This window comes from Hesperophylax consimilis, chromosome 14 (genome assembly GCF_061612785.1).
Source record: "Hesperophylax consimilis isolate HC1 chromosome 14, BYU_Hcon_1.0, whole genome shotgun sequence".
Classification (NCBI taxonomy): domain Eukaryota; kingdom Metazoa; phylum Arthropoda; class Insecta; order Trichoptera; family Limnephilidae; genus Hesperophylax; species Hesperophylax consimilis.
In genome coordinates, this window is record NC_142849.1 from 36,957,136 (window position 1) to 36,975,579 (window position 18,444).

Genomic DNA, 18,444 nt, shown 5'->3' on the forward strand with positions numbered 1-18,444 from the left:
GTGATGACATGTGAAATTTAAAAAAAAGAAGACCAGAATTTCATTTACATTTATTGAATTTATTTTCTTGAATGTCAGAAATCACTGGTTAAAGTGTTTCAAGTACGTTCCTTAACATCCTGTATAGAAATACATCAGTAATCGTAGCTCGTTAAAGTTATGTAGCCATCTAAAAATAAGACATCTATAAATAAATGAGAATGTTTCGATGTCTTATTTGACAAGAGTTTGTCGGGATGGGTGTTGATGATGAGATGATTAGTTCTGCCAATACTGAGTAAAATAAAAATAAAAACTGAGGGCCCATTCCCACTTCTGTTTATAAATCAGATGCCCTAATGGCTGTAGAGGTTATATGAATCTGTTCACACTTATCCGACACAATTAAGAGTCATCACTCGCTCATAGGTTTGTGTGAAGCTGTTCACACTTTCTTTGCCTTGTTGTTCCCCCCAATCCACCCGCTCTCCAGTCGCAATGAAGTGTGATTTTACCGTCCGATTGCGAATAGGGCGTCCAATGTCTGGTTTTTAAACGGAAGTGGGAACGGACCCTTAGGAGAAAGGGTGAAATAAAACCAAAATTTCTCTTCAATCGTAATTTATTCAACCTTCAGCATTTTTATTTGAAGAAGTACACATTGGTCAATAGCTAACGGAGCAAACATTTACTCTTGATCAGTAAAAACAACGCAAAATCAAAATAAAACATAACAACCATTTTCCAATCTCAACTCTCCAATAGATTGTAATAATATAATTTACATATTATTTTAGGCTGGGAATACGCTAAGTGGTTACAGCCGGTCATTATCGACAGCTTCAAGCAGTTCTCATAGAAAAAAACATGAATTAAAGTCAAATTACTTTGTTTACACCACTTTATTATAAATATACATTCTCCTCCAGATGAGTCGTATGTACACAAATCATTGTTCTCGACACATTTAGATTTTTATAGAATAAAGTGGTGTCAAAAAAGTTATTTGTCTCTGATGCATTATGTTTTCAAAAAATAAAAACTTTGAAACATGTATTCATAAAAAAAATATATATATGTATAAAACGGCATGGCAGTCCGTGTATTTTGAATATTAACTGCAGCACTCCTCGTATTCCCAGTCTTAGTCCCAGATTCATACAACAAATCAAACCTTCGGGGACACTAAAAGCTAGGGTAACTATTAAAGCAAACAGGACATTTATTACATGTTAACTTGTAATACAAGTCGATATACGGAACTGTGATTAAAGGTACGTAATTTGTGACTCCCAAATTTTTAAACATGGCCTAAAATAACAATAATTAATTATTGGTCAAGTTCCAAAATTAAACATTAAATTTCAACACATTTGTGACCTGCACTCGCAAAGTATTTGTTGTTCAAGTTCTATTATTTAAACAGGAATTTGATTAATTTTAAAAGAAAAAAATCATCAGATTACATATTTGAATTTATTTTAGATAATGTCCTTTTGAAGTTTGATAAAATTTTAAAACACAAACATGCATTCCTCTTCCAATTTATCGTATATTTTAGCTGTTATTAGGAGTAATGTTACCCCTCTTGTTTAAAGGAGGGTTAATATATGATTTGAAGAGAGAGAAACAAAGATATTAGAAGAACGAGATGTGCTATGCGCAGTTCGTACTGAGTGGAATTGTTTTGCCGAGTGTCGCCGGTTTTGTTCACCAATACTACTGCACACCTTCGCTTGCGCTAAGGTATCCGCACTAATACATAGAACAGATTTCTGTGCGTACACGTCCCGATACCGTTCAAAGTACCCTAATTAGGTAGTACTCCGGCTACGGTCCGGCGGCCAACATAGCATATCTCGTTCTTCTAATATCTTTGGAGAGAAAGTACATTTAACCGGGGTTATTTTCAAATACACTTTGTGATTCAGATTTTATCAGAGCCACAGAAGAATGCTTCTCAAAGCGCAATATATTCATTATTTGTCGTTAGAAACCATTTATTTACAGATTGGAAAACAGCAATTTACTTTGTGTAACCCAATTCGAAAATTTTACTAGAAATAAAATTAATGATAAAGCAGAAATCAGATATGATTTCTAGATTTTCGTGGACAAAAATATTATAGCCATTTATTTTTGGGGTATTATGCCATGTTTCGCTACCTCCTTATAGTGTCCATCATCACATGGCATTAAAATGTACACATCTGCCTTGATGCCCGGACACTGTAATGCTGTCCGAAACATTGGTTAAAGAAGGAAGTAGCGCAACAAGGCATTATACCCCAAAAATAAATCACTATAAAGCAGAAATCACTTTTTCTGAAGCAACAAAAAATCTCGAACATGAGCTTTTCTGTCTGTAATTCGTAGTGAAATGCAACTGTTTTCAACTTGCAACATTATTTCCATCATGAGGTATGGAGTTTGTTCCATATCTTTCAATTGATCAAATATAAAAAGAGCGCTGGACTCAGGAATCAACCGCTAGTTACACATCTTTAAGTCTCTTTAAAAAAATTATGCAATTATTTTCTGAAAAAGGTATTGGGGATATGTTGATATAATACATGTATGTATGTGTGAATTTATTAAGTTATTACACTCCCTACTTCAGCTTTATTGATTGCGCATGTTTGTCGGCTTGTAGAGTAACGTCAATCGAGATATCCTATCTTTATCTTCCATCATGAAACATGCCAGATATTAGATAAGTTTCATGCAATGGTTGGTTAAATGGTTTATGTTTCGCCAACCATTATATATTACTACCGCAGACCTGTGAAAAATCTTGGGATAGTCATAGACGTGCTATTGCATACTAATATCTTGTCGAAACGTGTTCCACTGTTATCGCACGATTAACTGTGCTCGGGGAGCGTTTGAGGTCTAATTGATGATAAAAAAGTGGAAGCAATTTTTTCGCTTTGTGACTCATCTAAATATAATACATCAATGGGGATAGTCTGAATTTCTGACAAATCAGTTCCGATTTTGAAAATGGCAGAAACAACTTATTGTTAAAAAATTTATGTTATAGGTAGGTATTTTGTTGGATTATCTACACAAACACATAATTTTGAAAATTATCCTTAAATTTAAAGCAAAAGTTATATGGTTCATTGAACCGGAGTTACAGACAGAGGCACAACCAAAATAGTGTTTTTATTTAATTTTAATTTGGAGATGAGCAAATACAGGAATTAATTTTTTTTAAATTAAAAAATGCTTTAATTTCTAAGTCAAATTGCATAATTTCCTTTGAATCTTCACTCCAAGCATAATGACATGACATTAGTTAGTACATTTTACAATGCACAATCATTTTAAGACACATTTAAAGCACAACACATTTATGGTAACAGTGGCGTTCTGTGACTTTTAAAAGCTTTTCATGATGAAAAATTTAAGTTCCATAAAAACTGTATTTGAAAAAAATACCAGGATTGTGACATAGCTATGTGTGTGTAAGCAATACATGCCTTCACAAGTTCTATATACTTATATTGGAAATGAGGTGAAGAGATAAGGTTTAAATAACTAATTATGTGATGAAATCAAAATAATCTGAAATTATATGCACACATTCTTAGTTAATAATATACAGGGTGACTGAAATTTCATGTAAAATATAAAACAAAGAGATATTTGAAAGTTTAAAAACCCATGTGAATATAATATCAATCCTTAACAATTATTGGGATATATGAATACCTTTATGTTCTCCAAATGGTGTAGGAAATGGAATAATTACAAGATGAACCCACTGACAAATCCCTACTTGTCTTGCAGCTATTTTGGGTGGAATATTCTAAACTTCTCTACTTTAAATGTACATACATATTATTGTGTAATAATATCAAATGTCAGTTTGAATTCACACATTATTTGTGCACGTACCATTTCTGCTTTTGTTGAACTGAACAACTGAACACCTGAACAGTAAAAATACTTGCGCTACAACAATGTCTTCACGATAATGACCCACAATATTTCAGATCAAGTAGCAAACACCCTGTATGTATGCTATGAAAAATTCTGAGGGATAATCCAAAACATAAAAAAAGTGTAAAAGCCCAGTTGGCGTTTATGTATTAACTAGCTGTACCTCGCCACGCGTTGCTGTGGCACAGTCTGTCTGTGCAGATAGAGAAACAATAGCGCATTTTACTTTTACGTCCAACAGATGGTGCTGTTTTACAAAAAAACCATGTTTTCACCTGCCACAGTTGACATCTATACACGGTGTCCGGAAACTCGTAGTACAAGCGGGAAACTGGAGAATCTACACCACATGGGGAATCCAAATAAACATAAAGTTTTTTGATTTGAGCATTTTCACAAAAAAAAAAAAAAACCAAAAAAAAATATTTTTCGGCTATTTTAGGGTTAAAGTTTTTTCTGGTGTTTAGGGTTGAACAACAGATGTTTTAACCCTGCAGAGCAGAAATATTTTATTATTACACCGGATTAAATGAAGGGTGATTTCAAAATAATGCTTCAAATCCGAGTTTCTTCATTTGTTTTACTTTCAAATAGTTTTAATTAGTTGGGTACTTTGATCTTCAATAATAATTTATAAGAATTTGATTAAAAAAAAAAAAAATCAACTTCTAACTCGATTTACTCGATAACGAAAGCTCAAATCAAAAAAATATATACTACAAAATCGACTCCAAATGTGATGTAGATTCACCAGTTTCCCGCTTGTACTACGAGTTTCCGGACACCCTGTATAATATAGGTATATAAAAACGAACGCGTATTCGAATGCAACGTTGTGTCAAAATGTCAAAGGAATCGGTGAAGAAATTTCGGAGTTTTAAGATTTTAAACAAACGAACATTAACTTTTTTTTAATATAGATAGATAAATATTTTTGTTAAGTAAAAAAAAACACACTTTTCTTGGTTACATCGATTGAATTAAATATCCATACAAACTAGATGACAAAGTCTACATTCCGTGATTTTCCCTAATTATGAATGATGATTAACAATTTGTTTTCTAACTAGCACGACATCAACGTTTTAAAGCCAGGAAACAATCAACAGCCCTCTCTCCGCAGTCTTTTACGATTTTTTTTTTCAATTTTTAACAAAATAATTATAAATTTGTAACAATAGAGTATTGTAAGTCATGTTATAGTTAGGTTTACACAACACTTATAAGACATGAATTATGTATTTACAGATTGGGGTACATAAAGGGAAAGATTCATTGACACAGGATGCAAAAAAATGATTGACTTTTGCAATGTCAAATAGTAATAAATAATTACATCATCCAGGCACTATATGCTTACAGAGTGTAACACTACGAAATGGAAATTGACCATTTTGAGGTTTGACAAATTATGCAAAAATTACAATTTCAACGAGTCATAAATGTCGATAAGGTTGTCGCCGAAGTAAAAGTCTAAAACATTAAATAATAATAAATTAACATATCAGGATTGGTATTTTCGTATCCTAAATCCTGTCAATATCGAAACACATCTCAATATTTTTCCTAGTACATCTGTACTTGTTATTTGATCATTTTCAATTTTAGGGTCTTCAAGTGGATTAATAAATAATGAGTTATTCAATTATTGAAGACAATTTAAGCGATTCTTCAATGAAAATTTGAAACAGAAAAGATACGGTCACATCTAGGACTAGAACCCAGGACAGGACCCTGGCCTTGCCGCTCTATCAACTGAGCTAATGGGACCCTATCTCCTTCGGTCATTAAGAATAGCTAATATTGTCTTCAATAATTAAATATTACAATTTGAAGTTTTACTCATTAAGTTATTCCAAAAATAAATGAATTATTCAATTTCAATACAATATTTTTGACTTCTATTAGTGATGCAGCGTCCAATCTTTAATTATTTTAATTATAGAAGTAAATCAACATTTTATATGGCATTTTACCTACTATGTAGTAATTTTACGTCATTGTTTATGACATTTTTAACTGAAAACTGATTGTTTTTTAATGTTGATTACAAATTGATTGTCGATAGAATAAAAGCATGTCATACATGATTTTAGATTTTGAAGGCCAAAAGTATTATCGTAATTTATTTTTGGGCTATTATGCCACGTTGCGCTTCCTCCTTGTTTAACCAACTTTTCGGACAGCTTTACAGTGTCCGTCATCAGGGCAGATGCAAAATGGCATAATAGCCAAAAAATAAAGCACATAAAGTTTATAAATATTTTTTGCTGTAGTTGTTTTCTGCAGCTAAATGTTGAGCAAGTGACGTGGCAATAGAATCACCACACAGCAAAGAAAATAATACAAATCCAATTATTTTTTTTTAAAAGGAAGACATGTTTCAAATGCCCACATTGTATATTCTCACATTGTTCCAAGATGAAACCGTTGATATAAATATAAAACTGCAGTCATTAAAAGTCAACTAATGTATCAATGTCCCAATTCTTAATCAAAACAAATAATTAATTAAGATGGTATTTTCATTTGTAAGTGTCAACACTTATCAGTGGATCAATTTACATATATGTTATACCTTAACAGAGGAACACTGAGCCCTTGAGGTGATTTTGTCACAAAAACGGCACTGTACAAACATTTTCAAAGACTTATTCATGGTCATGCAACAAACATTGAAAAACATTCACTTTCTGGTCGGAAACGATTATAATGACCAATGCCTCTATGTTTATTATTAGATAGTGATGAACAATGGAAAAGTATTTTAATAAATTCATTAATAGAGTGGGTGATGATTATAGTAAAACTTTTTAGAGACGAGCATCATTGAGATATTCAAATGTTAGATATAAATTTATTTTAACCTTTTTCAATGCTGGCCACTTCAACTTACTCTATCCCTTCCACGCAAGTTTCACTGTGTTTTAGTCTGCATCTGCATAGTGCGTAGCCGCCAATAGACCACATATTGTCGCCGTTCAGACAAAAGTCACCAAACCACAACACACATTTGAGACAATGCGAATTTGAAAGCTAAAATATGTTACATAAACTTTAAATACGGCTAAACTTTATATAACGGACATTTCAAAGTTTTATCTGCCCGGATAATAATAAAAAAAAATTAATTTGGACTTTTTTAAACAGTCAAATCAGCATCACCCCATTATCGGAGTGATTAATTTGAAGCATTATTGGATTGAAATGTTTCAGAAACAGTTTACCTATCGATCAGGCCCATTTTTAATACAGGTAAAATAAATATTTTCAATTCATCACTGTCAATAATTATAATGATTTCAATCTTCGTCCAAGACAAAATATAAATGAAAGGCTGGGTTTTGCATTAAATGTATTTAGACCCAAATTAAATAAAAAATCAAACATAATACTGGGTTTTTTTACCCTTTATAATAAACACTCTTAAATAAATTTAGGATTGAATAGCAGTCAAATTCATTAAAAGGCAACATGTCAAGATTTGATTGAAAAATATCGAGACAAACAAACCTTCATTCATATTATCAAATTGCACAAAATAATATTAATTTTTAACATTAGTATTACAATTTAACCTTTTCAACGCAATGTACTTAAGCGTTGTAGTGAATAGCTGTCAATGGATCACATATGTGACAGTCACGTAGATCAGGTTAAATATAAAATCATTGTAACATAACATAAAACAAAAAACATTTTGAAAACTTGTACCAATTACAACAAACAAAAATTGACAGGTGCAAAGTCCCGCTTTTGCCCGTTTTAACGTCAATTACTTTTCTAAACTATAAAACCTGTTGTTCTTTTTTGAATACTATTATAATAGAGATATTCCATTTTCAAAACAAATGAGTAACTTATAAATAAAAAAACATTAGATTTTTTTTATCAACTAAAATTAGAATTTGTGAAGAAGCACCATTATTAGCTCTCCCGTTGACTTCATTTTATTTAAAAGCCTTAAAAAACTAACAACTGATATAACTGGGTACTAACTAATGAAATAGCTTATGGCAATTATAATTATTTGGTAAAACCCGGTTTAAAATTAAATAAAATTAACAGTTGCTTACTGCAATAAATTAATATTTTGTAAAACGAAGTCAAATGAGGGAAAACTATATTAATAAACAATGTATAAAATAATTAATTTAATGTTAGTTTTGAGCCATTATCCAATAAAATCATCTATATTTTTAGTCAATCTATTCACACAATTTGTGAGTATTTAAAAACCTATAATCATCCAATAAGCTTTTATTTCATCAGTAATTTTATAATCTTGTAACCACAAGAAATTATTTAAAACTAATTAAAATATCTCAAATCACAAAAATTCAAAACTCCTAAGATTGTTTTAACTCACACACCCAGAGGAAAATAAGGACTGCAAATTCCAAAAACTCAAAGTAAGTCATGTACAAGACCTTTTAACTCCAGTCTCAACCTAAACTATATTGCCTTGTAAAGAATATTAAACTTGTACACTCTAGGGGTGAACCTAAAATAAACAGTTGTAATATGGCCCTCCTTTTAGTCAGAACATATGCATGAAGTGCTGGGACATGGATTGTTGACGCATCATATGGTGCGGCTAGCGGTGGAAAGGTTAATGACACTGTGGAAAGTTTTTTACAAAAAGATCATGTCGATATGTCATCATAACACATCAGCATTCAGATTAAAAATAACAGAGTATTTGGTCAAGGAGGGAACAGTCCGTAAAATACTAACATGGCCTCAACTGAACTTGAGCAGCAAAAGTAAGACTTATCTCAATTAGAATCAAACACATTTTAACATTATTCTAACGTCAATCTAAAATGGCCATCTGACTAGCTAAATTATAAATAAATTATTATGCACAATAAAATGAATGAGTACCTACTCTAATAGGTATTTAAAAGGAACCTACAACAAATTTAACACAATATAAATATAATTTATATTATCTTTTTATTGAAAAATAAAAACTAATTTTAAAGCTTAGTCATGCGTTGGTGTGCGTAACAAAAAGTACACAGATATAATGTTATATTTATAGGTACAAAATATCGGCACTTCTGTACCAAATATGACTCCATGCAAACAAGCATAGTTAGTGGGTACTAAAGAATGCTGGCCGCCTTTAGCGGTCACCGCATTCCGTCTGTTAGTAACAAAAGGCCTATCTATAATTTATATATCTATGCATCCTTCAGTAAGTTAAAGACATTTATTTGTCGAAGGAGGACGTTTCTGTAATTTTAAAAATACTTAGTTATAGTTTTCAAAATATTTTTATACAACCATTACAGAAAATGTACAGACTACTCAAGTCTATATGGTTAATAATTAAGCGTAATATATTTTTTCATAACAACACATTTTATCGATAATTTCATAATATACAATACATATAGAGGGTTGAAAAACTGTACTTTGTAAGAGCAAAATAATAACTTTTCAGAGGAGTGATAATCAATCGCCTGTACACCGGGATAGCTGTTACCTGATACCTTATCAAGAGCAAAATAATAAAAGACTTATAAATTACTTAAAGATTACTTCTAAGCTGGTGGCAAACAAAATCCTGTATTATTTAAAAGTTGTCATAAATTGATTACTTACAATGTTAAGATTCTCAATGGTAGATGCCGTTGACAAGAAGTTTCTTAACCCCTTTTGCTTACAAACCTTGAGTTATAGCAACAGTAAATAGTGAAGAAAAATAAAACACAAAGCTATTAAATAGCTAGCTAAACTATTCCCAATAAAATGGTCAAGCTTTCAGAGATCTGTTTTACAGTCAATAATGTGCTTTATAGATCAAAAGTTCTCTTATGTGCTTTTGAGTATTTTGTTTATAGTCAAATAATAAATGTGGACAATTTGACAAGCATTATAAAAATATGTACAAGCTCATATATTGCACAAAACCTTACCCAAAAATTACCCAAAACCTTTAGAAGCTTTTAACAAATGACCGTGTTCAGCTTTAATCATTTTATTCTTTGGCACTACTTACTTTGATGTTTGGTGTTGGTCAAAAGATGAAATAATTACGTACAATCCCACAAGCCAATATAATGCTTGAAAACATTGTTTTTCATAACATTAAATATTTTCAAGGTGCCTCTATCATATAATTAATACACATTCACAGATTACAAATATAGTGCTAAATATCCTAAGCTTTGAGATCACGCTGAAATACCAAAATGGTGTACAATTGGCAATGGTGCTACAATCAATATGTAATAACATAACCAAAAGCATATTATATTCTTTGATGTAAAATCAGAATATATATCTTCAGGCTAATTCTATAACTTAAACAGAAATGAATCAATTACCGTGTCAGCTGTTACCGCAATTCAGTGCGTAATGGTCGGAAGACTGAAACGGGGGTGTGTTTCATTTGACGGGGTGACCGGTGTCAGAGAAAAATTAGTCTTCATCTTATCATGAGGACTAGCCCTGGGAGACGAGGCAGGAGTTAAGATTCCCAGACTGTTTGGAGATGCGCTGCTGTCGGCGTAGACATGAGTATTTTGAGTAGACGGGCTTGTTTTAAATACAAATTGCTTTTGTTCCCCACCAGTTGGAGTAGTTTCAACATCCATTTTGGGATGATGAAGAACATTGGGATTGGTGATCTGGAGAGTTGTGATGTTTTGACGAGGCAGCGTTAGGGATGTGACGGTGGAAGAAGAACCTTCTTTAGTCTGTTTGTTGGCAGAGTTCTCCAGGACGGCCCTGATGACCTTGTTGCCGTCGAAGTGAGTGGCGTCAATGACCTGCGTGACGTGGCGTGACGTGTTGATCTGATTCTGGGAAGATTGGACTACGAGGCCCTGAAGAGCTTTGACCACGGGTAGGGAGAGGGGCTTGGCCACCGGCGCGTGTGTGTAGAGGGAGGGGGGGGTGAGGGCCAGCACTCGGGCAGGGGAGGGAGAGGTTGGGGAGGTGAAGTGCTGACAGACCGAGTGCGTCTTCAGACCCTGGGCCGACCGATAGCTTTTGCCACAGTGGCATTTGTATCCTTTCCTGATCCTGAAACATCCAATCACATTACCATGTGGATTTCCATTGCAACCTAATACATCATGAAGAATGTGAGATTTAATAAATAAATAAATATATCTACTTTCTATAATATAATACATAAACAAATAGTAATAAAAAGTGGAGTTTACCGAATGAAGGGTGAAAGGGTTCTTGGAAAAGGGGTTTCATTTTTCTTTTACGGATGGGCTTGGGTTTGGCAAATATTCTTGGGTTTATGCAAAGGAAAACACAATATTATTTCAGCAAATGGTCAAAGATATCAAACATTCTGTTTACACTCCGCAATGCATGGGACGTCACAAGCTGGTAACAAGCCTTATGTGAAACAAGTCTGTGGCGGGCGGCGTGACATTTCAAAAGACCACCCCATCCCCTTTTCCCACCCATTACTTCTTGATGAAATTCTACACTCTTGACGTTGTAAATATGAGGAGAGTTACTACCTACATCTGATTGTTAAGAAGTGTGCACAACGCCGGGGACTTCAGCTAGTTAGTAATAGAGCCATTTCAAGCTTTGTAGATACTTTTATTAAAGGCATACGAAAATTATGTAATTTTTCACAAAGAAGGCGCTATAATAATTATCCAACTATTATTATTGTGATTTCACACAAAACTACTGCAGTTGATGTTTGGGAAATTACATGCCCAATTCGTTACAGTTATCCATCTGACATAGCAACTTGGGATTTTGTAAAAAATGTTATTTGGGAGGCGGGTATGGGTACCACCGCCCCGGGAACCACTCATTGGATAACCAACACCTCTGCCATAAGTCACCCCAAGTGGTTCGCTATGTTTGGTGACTTAGCGGGGGCGCCCGAGTTCATGGGGTTAGAATTGTCTAGGTCTTGGCGCCGGATGGGTCTGCCTACCTACTGTGTGGCAGGCCGGATTTGGAGAGACTGGTTGAGGAAAATTTTTTTACCTTCCCTGCAGGACTCTCTCGACCCATCGCCTTGCACCACAGCGAGAGGCTGTACATATTCACACTCCTTATTATCCTTCATTTCTTTAATAAAAACCCTCCACACAGCATCCCCAAAGATGACATATGGCCTGGGAAAAATTATTTGCCTCAGGGCATGCTGTTTGGGGATAATGTCAAATTAAAAAAAAAAAAACATAAAAAATATTTGTATCTTGTGATAAAAGTAGAAATTTTAACATTTTGCATTATATAAATTGAATAAAAACAAACAGAATACTCACTTCCCATCCTTCTTGTGACCATTCTTAGAGTGATACTTGATGCCATTCACATTCTTATATCGCTTCTTGCAGCCGGGCACGGGGCAGGCAAACGGCTTCTCTACGGCCCCACTGCCCTGCGAACTACTGCCGGTTGGCGGATTTATTCTGAAAAATACATTATAACGTTACATCCCAACCTTCCTCTTCCCATCGCCTACCCCTCCCCCCTCCCTTCAGCATCACAGCATAACCAACTATGGGATGCCATAGACCCACTGGCTCTGGATAGCGTAGTTTGTAATTGTGCAGTATTTAACCTTTTCACTGCTAACCGCACCATAAATGGTGCCCAAATAATTTAAATTTGGTACTACTTCCATTCAGCTATAGATTTACTGAGCTAAATAAGCCAAGCTTATTTGGCAGTTTAGCTATTCTTCCAAGCTTAGCTTAGCTCCTCAGTTTGTCCACTTTGGCAAAAGGATATCATTTGTAGCCGATGTTATTGAGCGCAATTATTCATATCAAATATATAAAGCAGAGTGTCTGTGACTGCCGCGTAGCCGATATCGGACGGGCGGCGTTTGTTTGATTTTTACCTACAGTTGTATTCTGGAAGTGATGAAATTTTGCACACTTGACCTCGAATACGAAAGGAAGGTCACTGTCTACATTAGGTTTATAAACTAACTACATACATTGTTCAATACACTGTTGAATTCACTGTTCACACAAATTCTAGTAAACCGGGCATAGTTTTAAGGTATAAGAAAATAATGATGTTGTCAATGATTGAAAATTACTATTATTGATGTAAAGAAGAGTGATTGTAGCGGGTGGACGGGCGGGCAGCGTGGATTTGATTTTTATACAAATCTGTTATGTTTCTGATTGATAAAATTTTTCACACTTTCAACATGAGGAAGCTCACTGTCTACCCTTTAAGGCAGAATAAAGACCGGGCAACGCCGGGTGCTTCCGCTAGTATTATATAATAGTTAAAGTTTCACATCTCTCTCGGGCGTCACCGGCTTCTATTTTATCAGTTGTTACGAAATATTATGTTCTCTCTCATAGAGAGTCAAATGGATATTACCCATAGACATATGAATATTAGTAGACCTGCCCTAAGTGATTAAAAGCCTATTATCCCCACTCCCCATACCGGTTCCATTGGAGCCGGCTGTGCTCGCGTATGGCCTCAAGTGAAATTTGAAAACGTGACGTCATCATTCTTGTGCGAACTATGGTCGAGGCATCATCGGTTCATTTTACGAAATAACACGGCAAAATGTTGACTTGTACTATGAAAACTTGTAAAAATAGATGTGAAAAAGAGAATAAACCCAATTGTCGTATTACATTCCATATATAAGCATTATTTTACTTTATTTTAAGCATATTCACATCGTATAATATAGATCAGTTTTAGAAACATATACTATCACATCGAGAAACGTCTGGACGCGAAACACAAAGCTGGTTGGTTGCTGGGAAGTAAATTATGAACATTTATAAAAGTGTCTTAACTAAATACTTAAACGAAATATTCGACTCTGAAAATAGAACCGAATTTTTTTGCCGAATTTGGACTTCGCAAATTTGTTCATAACGTGGCGAGTAATTTCTCCCATGTAAAAATGTCTATTCATTCAAAAGCAGGTTTTACTTTTAAGAAGTAAATGGTGATATTATAATGCGAGATGCCTATTTACTGTCAGATTGATTTATTGACGAATCACAGTCAGCCTTACTCCCTTCGTTCTTCAACAGTTGATTTTACCCCTCGCCATTATCTTCTCGTCTATTAATTCCTATGTCTGTGATATTACCGAATTCAGTGCATATAAGGTAAATGTACCCTACCTGCTACCGTAGCGGAGAATGAACTCGGAGCTGAACTCTTCCACGTTGGTCCAGGAGTCGTTGCTGTCTTCAGACTGGCCGCTGAGCATCTCCTCATCATCAAATTCACTACCTGGGATGCAAAAGACTCTTAATGAATTCATTTCGAGTCTTTTATACAATTATTTAATTATAAAAGTTAGTAGAATCTTCAATAGATTCACGATAAATCGGTTCGTTTAACCCTACAGCGGTTGCAAAACTTTCATTTGATAAATCTGTAAATATTTTAACATTACATAATTTAGATGAAAATGGCATCTATCAAAAAAATTCAATCAACAATGCCACTACTTCATTTTAAAATAATAAACAAATCATCGTACACACTGTAAAACTATAAAAATTTTAAACTATTTAACCTTAACCTTAGAATGGCAACTTCTTCGTTATCTAGGGGCGATTCCGGTTCTACGAGGATAAAGATTTCTCCTTATCCTTAAAATGAGCAACTTCTTCGTTTACCGCGGGCGATTCCGGTTCTATGAGGATAAAGATTTGTCCTTAACCTTAAAATGGACCTTTTAGTTAACTGAAATTCCAGTTCTCTCAGATGACAGCGAAAAAGTTGCTAAATTTAAGGTTAAAGACAATTACTCATCCTTAAGCAGAACTTGAATCACCCCTCAGGGTAAAATTTTTTATACCCGTAGTTGTAAATTTAAAATATGGTAATAATAGTTGTTTTATTACCAAATAATTCATTAGAAATAAGCATTAGAAATTGAAATACCAATATAATAGGTATAAACATAGTAACTAACTAACTGACCATCACGTCGTTTCTCCACAGGGGTTTGCAGAGATAACAGACCGCCAAACCACTCGGTATTGGCACACACACTTGCCTGATTGACATTCATATATTGTCTCCTACATACACTCCTGTTATTTCAACACTTGACATCCTGTTATTTCAACACCCTTGCATTATTTGCGAATCTCCACATTTCTCACATGATAACACATGGTTTTACTACACATACACCTCATGATCTCATTTCTACAACACTCAAGTCTGCTTTCTTCTTTCCTCTGCCAATTCCACGCCTCACTGCCATACATCTGGGTAAGTACCAGCATTCCATTGTGCACTGCAAGCTTTTTTTGGTTAGCGCCAGCCGCGTCCAGTCCTCCATTAATGGAGTTTCCTGTATTTACCTTTCTTTAAATATCTCCATCAGCCTTTCAGCATTTAGATGGGTACTCATGTTAGGTAGTATCATTGTCTTCCGAATCCAAGAACATGTAAGAAGAATATGAAGACCATTTTGGAATAGGCTCGACACATCCATTTACAATGTTTTTCATGTTGCGCGGTGCACCAGTGCCCGACCGACTGGAGACAAATGATCTTCCATGCAATCACTGTAGGGTTAACTTTATCTATCATTTGTCAACGCACCTTATGACATCTGTAAAGCTGTTTCTGTCAAGTTGACCAAACTTCTAAAATACTACCATTACCATGTCAATACAATATTGCAGTGGCGGCTCGAGCACATTTTCGGTGGTGGGGACCGTCATTTTTTATGTGTAGATACTGACATTTCATTGCCAGAAAATGGGAGTATAAATATATACACGAATAGGTTTTTTACTGTCCCTAATTCTAAGGTCTAAAGTCTTAGATAAATCAGGGATGGGGACTATCTACATGACATAATATTTCTTCTACTACCTAGGTATATGAACTACTAGTATTTATTTTAGTAAAAAGTCGACTTCATTTATTTTTTCGAATAATTTCTAACAAAAATTATTATTAGATAAGAAGATAAGTCACGCACCTTACCAGAAATACCAAATATTCATAAATATTACGTTTAATAAAAAATAACACAAGTTAATCGTAGATACTTCAGTTTAAAGCGCTTTTACCACGAGAACGGCGCTATAGAAATAAGAAATGATCCGATCAATCGATATCAATACTATTATTTTACTTTAACGTCACAAACGATTATAACATGACTAACGCATATTCTGACCGGTGCATATCTGACCTAACTGACCTACTTCAATAATTAGAACTAAAACAAACGATCACAAGGGGATTTTCAAGTCTGTTCCTGCGATTTCGTTAGAAGATTCAAATACGCATGCGCAAATTCTTAAAATCTCATACAAGAGTATTCAGTCCAAGTAGAAGAATCATTTTAATAGGAATAAATCGGTGGGGTTGTCCCCCAACTGCGCAGAACGTTCTGCGCATAACTGGACGCTAGTCCCGAATCCGCTCGTTCGGGCACGTCGGTCGCGTTGGTATTAGTAATATTAGTAATTAGTATGCTGCAAGGAACGGAGGAGGCTAGTCGCATGTTCGTCGGAAGAAACTTTTCAAATTTCGAGCTTAAAAATTACCCTAATGAATTTTTAGTTGAAATTTCTGCAACTGTTAATTACTTTCATGTAAAGAATGCATTCATTATTTTTTGCGAACTGAAAGAATTGTCATTTTTTTCTTGGTAGATTTCTGGAATATCTGTAGTGGGGACTGTCCCCACGGTCCCCTTGTGAAGAACCGCCACTGCAATATTGACGTGGCGTGGATAACTAATATGTATACATAATATTTTAGTTCAAAAACAAATATATTATTCATATAGAAAATACGAAATTAATGAAAAATGTCACAGAATACTTCTGATGATATAAATTAATGATTCAATAAAAATTGTAGGAAGTGATGGCAACGATGCAAAATCTTACCTAATAAATAAATATTTTTTAATATTACACTGTTGTCAGATTTAATCATCGGTTTCATCGAATAAATCAATAAGTAACATGATAAATTGTATCAAAAATTGCAGATTACAATTTCAGTTAATACTGTATATTTATTTGTAGATTCTGTGAAAATAACAAATTCTATAGCTCTTCCTCTAGTAGCCCGTAAAGTTAAGTTTGTCAAGCTCTACTTCAACACAATGTCATCTGTTTTTCAGTAACAGTCCACATAAAAAAATGTAAGATAAAAATAATTCCCGATTTATTTTAGTTTGACTCCAGGACAACAGGATTGCTATTTTATCCATATGTCAATATTGCGGTTGAGCTTCCAGAGTTTGGTAATGGTTTAGTAATTTAGTAATCATAGTTTAATAATGGTCATACCAGTCGGTGTGCTGCTTCTAACAGATGGCGTCTTGACTATGGACGCCAGTTTGCGGCGAACGTCTGGAGCGATCACGGATCCTTCTTTGCGAGGCTCGTCTTCCAAGAAGAAACGCAGGACGTAACTCAGCGGCAGACATGATGGATTTGACTTTTCCTTTGCCTCTACAACTATTGGGTCATAGTCTGGAAAAAATTAAGATATAATAATAATGATTGGATTTATTTTTTATTTATTTATTGGACATTTTGTATAGCGCCGCTTTTGTACCTGAATTAACGATACATTCTTGAATGAATTTCTTAAGTTGAGAGTATTTTAAATAGAGGAAATAATTTATTGAACCGATCTTCGCCAGGTCTACGTTATAGTAGAATGAAAATGTAAGAACCCCAAAAATAATATTATTTCCAAAAAACACAGCAATGTTGTTAAAATACATTGACAAATTGATTGGCGAGAATATGTTTGCCTTGTCTCATGGTCTGTTAAAAGAAAATTAATATTTAATACTTTCAACAAATTCGGGAGTTTCAGATTTCTAAGCAGGTTCATAAGAATTTGTTTGTAATAACCGCTGACTACTCTAATTTATTTCATATTAAAAGCATTATCTCTTTACTTGGAGGAAATATCTTGGGAAATTGAACCACCAAATTCGGAAAATTTCTTTGGGAAAATTTAACAATAAATTTAAATAAACACAAAAAACAGTAGGTGGTTAAACATTATTGACTATACAGTCAACGAAAAAACAAACAAATTAATAATTTTTAGGTAATCTAATGGGAGATATATCAATATTATGATTTCTTTTCCCATCTACCCTCTCATCAGCTGTGAAAATTTGAAGGTTTCTATTTATGGTTTAATAGCCTAACATTGTATCAATATTTGTAGAGATTTATAATTAGAAACATGTAACACACATTCTAAGAAGATTCTAATAGGGAAAATAGCAAGTAGAAAAGTAATTTATTATTTTGTACCCCTAGGAATCGACGGTGGGTTGGAATCTTGGTGGAAAACCAAAACGGCATGCAATGAAACCAAACATCAACAAAAACCAAAAATAAGTTAACCAGACATTTACCGATATGTGTATCTTCTATATGCTGTATTAAATCACCTAAACTGGGAAATGTTATGCCACAACCATTAAATTTACAGATGTTTATCATGAAGACGGCCATATCTAGTGGCGTCGAGTCAAGTAACTCCTGCGATAATGCTTTTGAAAAT

At 34.0% G+C, this 18,444-nt stretch overlaps 1 protein-coding gene across 1 annotated transcript; it reads right to left on the reverse strand.

Annotated features, from left to right (window-relative positions):
* Nucleotides 1-8,092: 8,092 nt before the first annotated feature.
* Nucleotides 8,093-18,410, reverse strand: LOC149418249 (uncharacterized). The gene is made up of 5 exons (XM_089639816.1): nt 18,296-18,410; nt 17,202-17,387; nt 14,043-14,154; nt 12,195-12,341; nt 8,093-10,965 (listed from the first exon to the last, which is right to left on the reverse strand). The coding sequence occupies exons 1-5, from the start codon at nt 18,393-18,395 to the stop codon at nt 10,287-10,289; spliced, it is 1,224 nt and encodes a 407-aa protein (XP_089495942.1). The 5' UTR covers nt 18,396-18,410; the 3' UTR covers nt 8,093-10,286.
* Nucleotides 18,411-18,444: the final 34 nt, after the last annotated feature.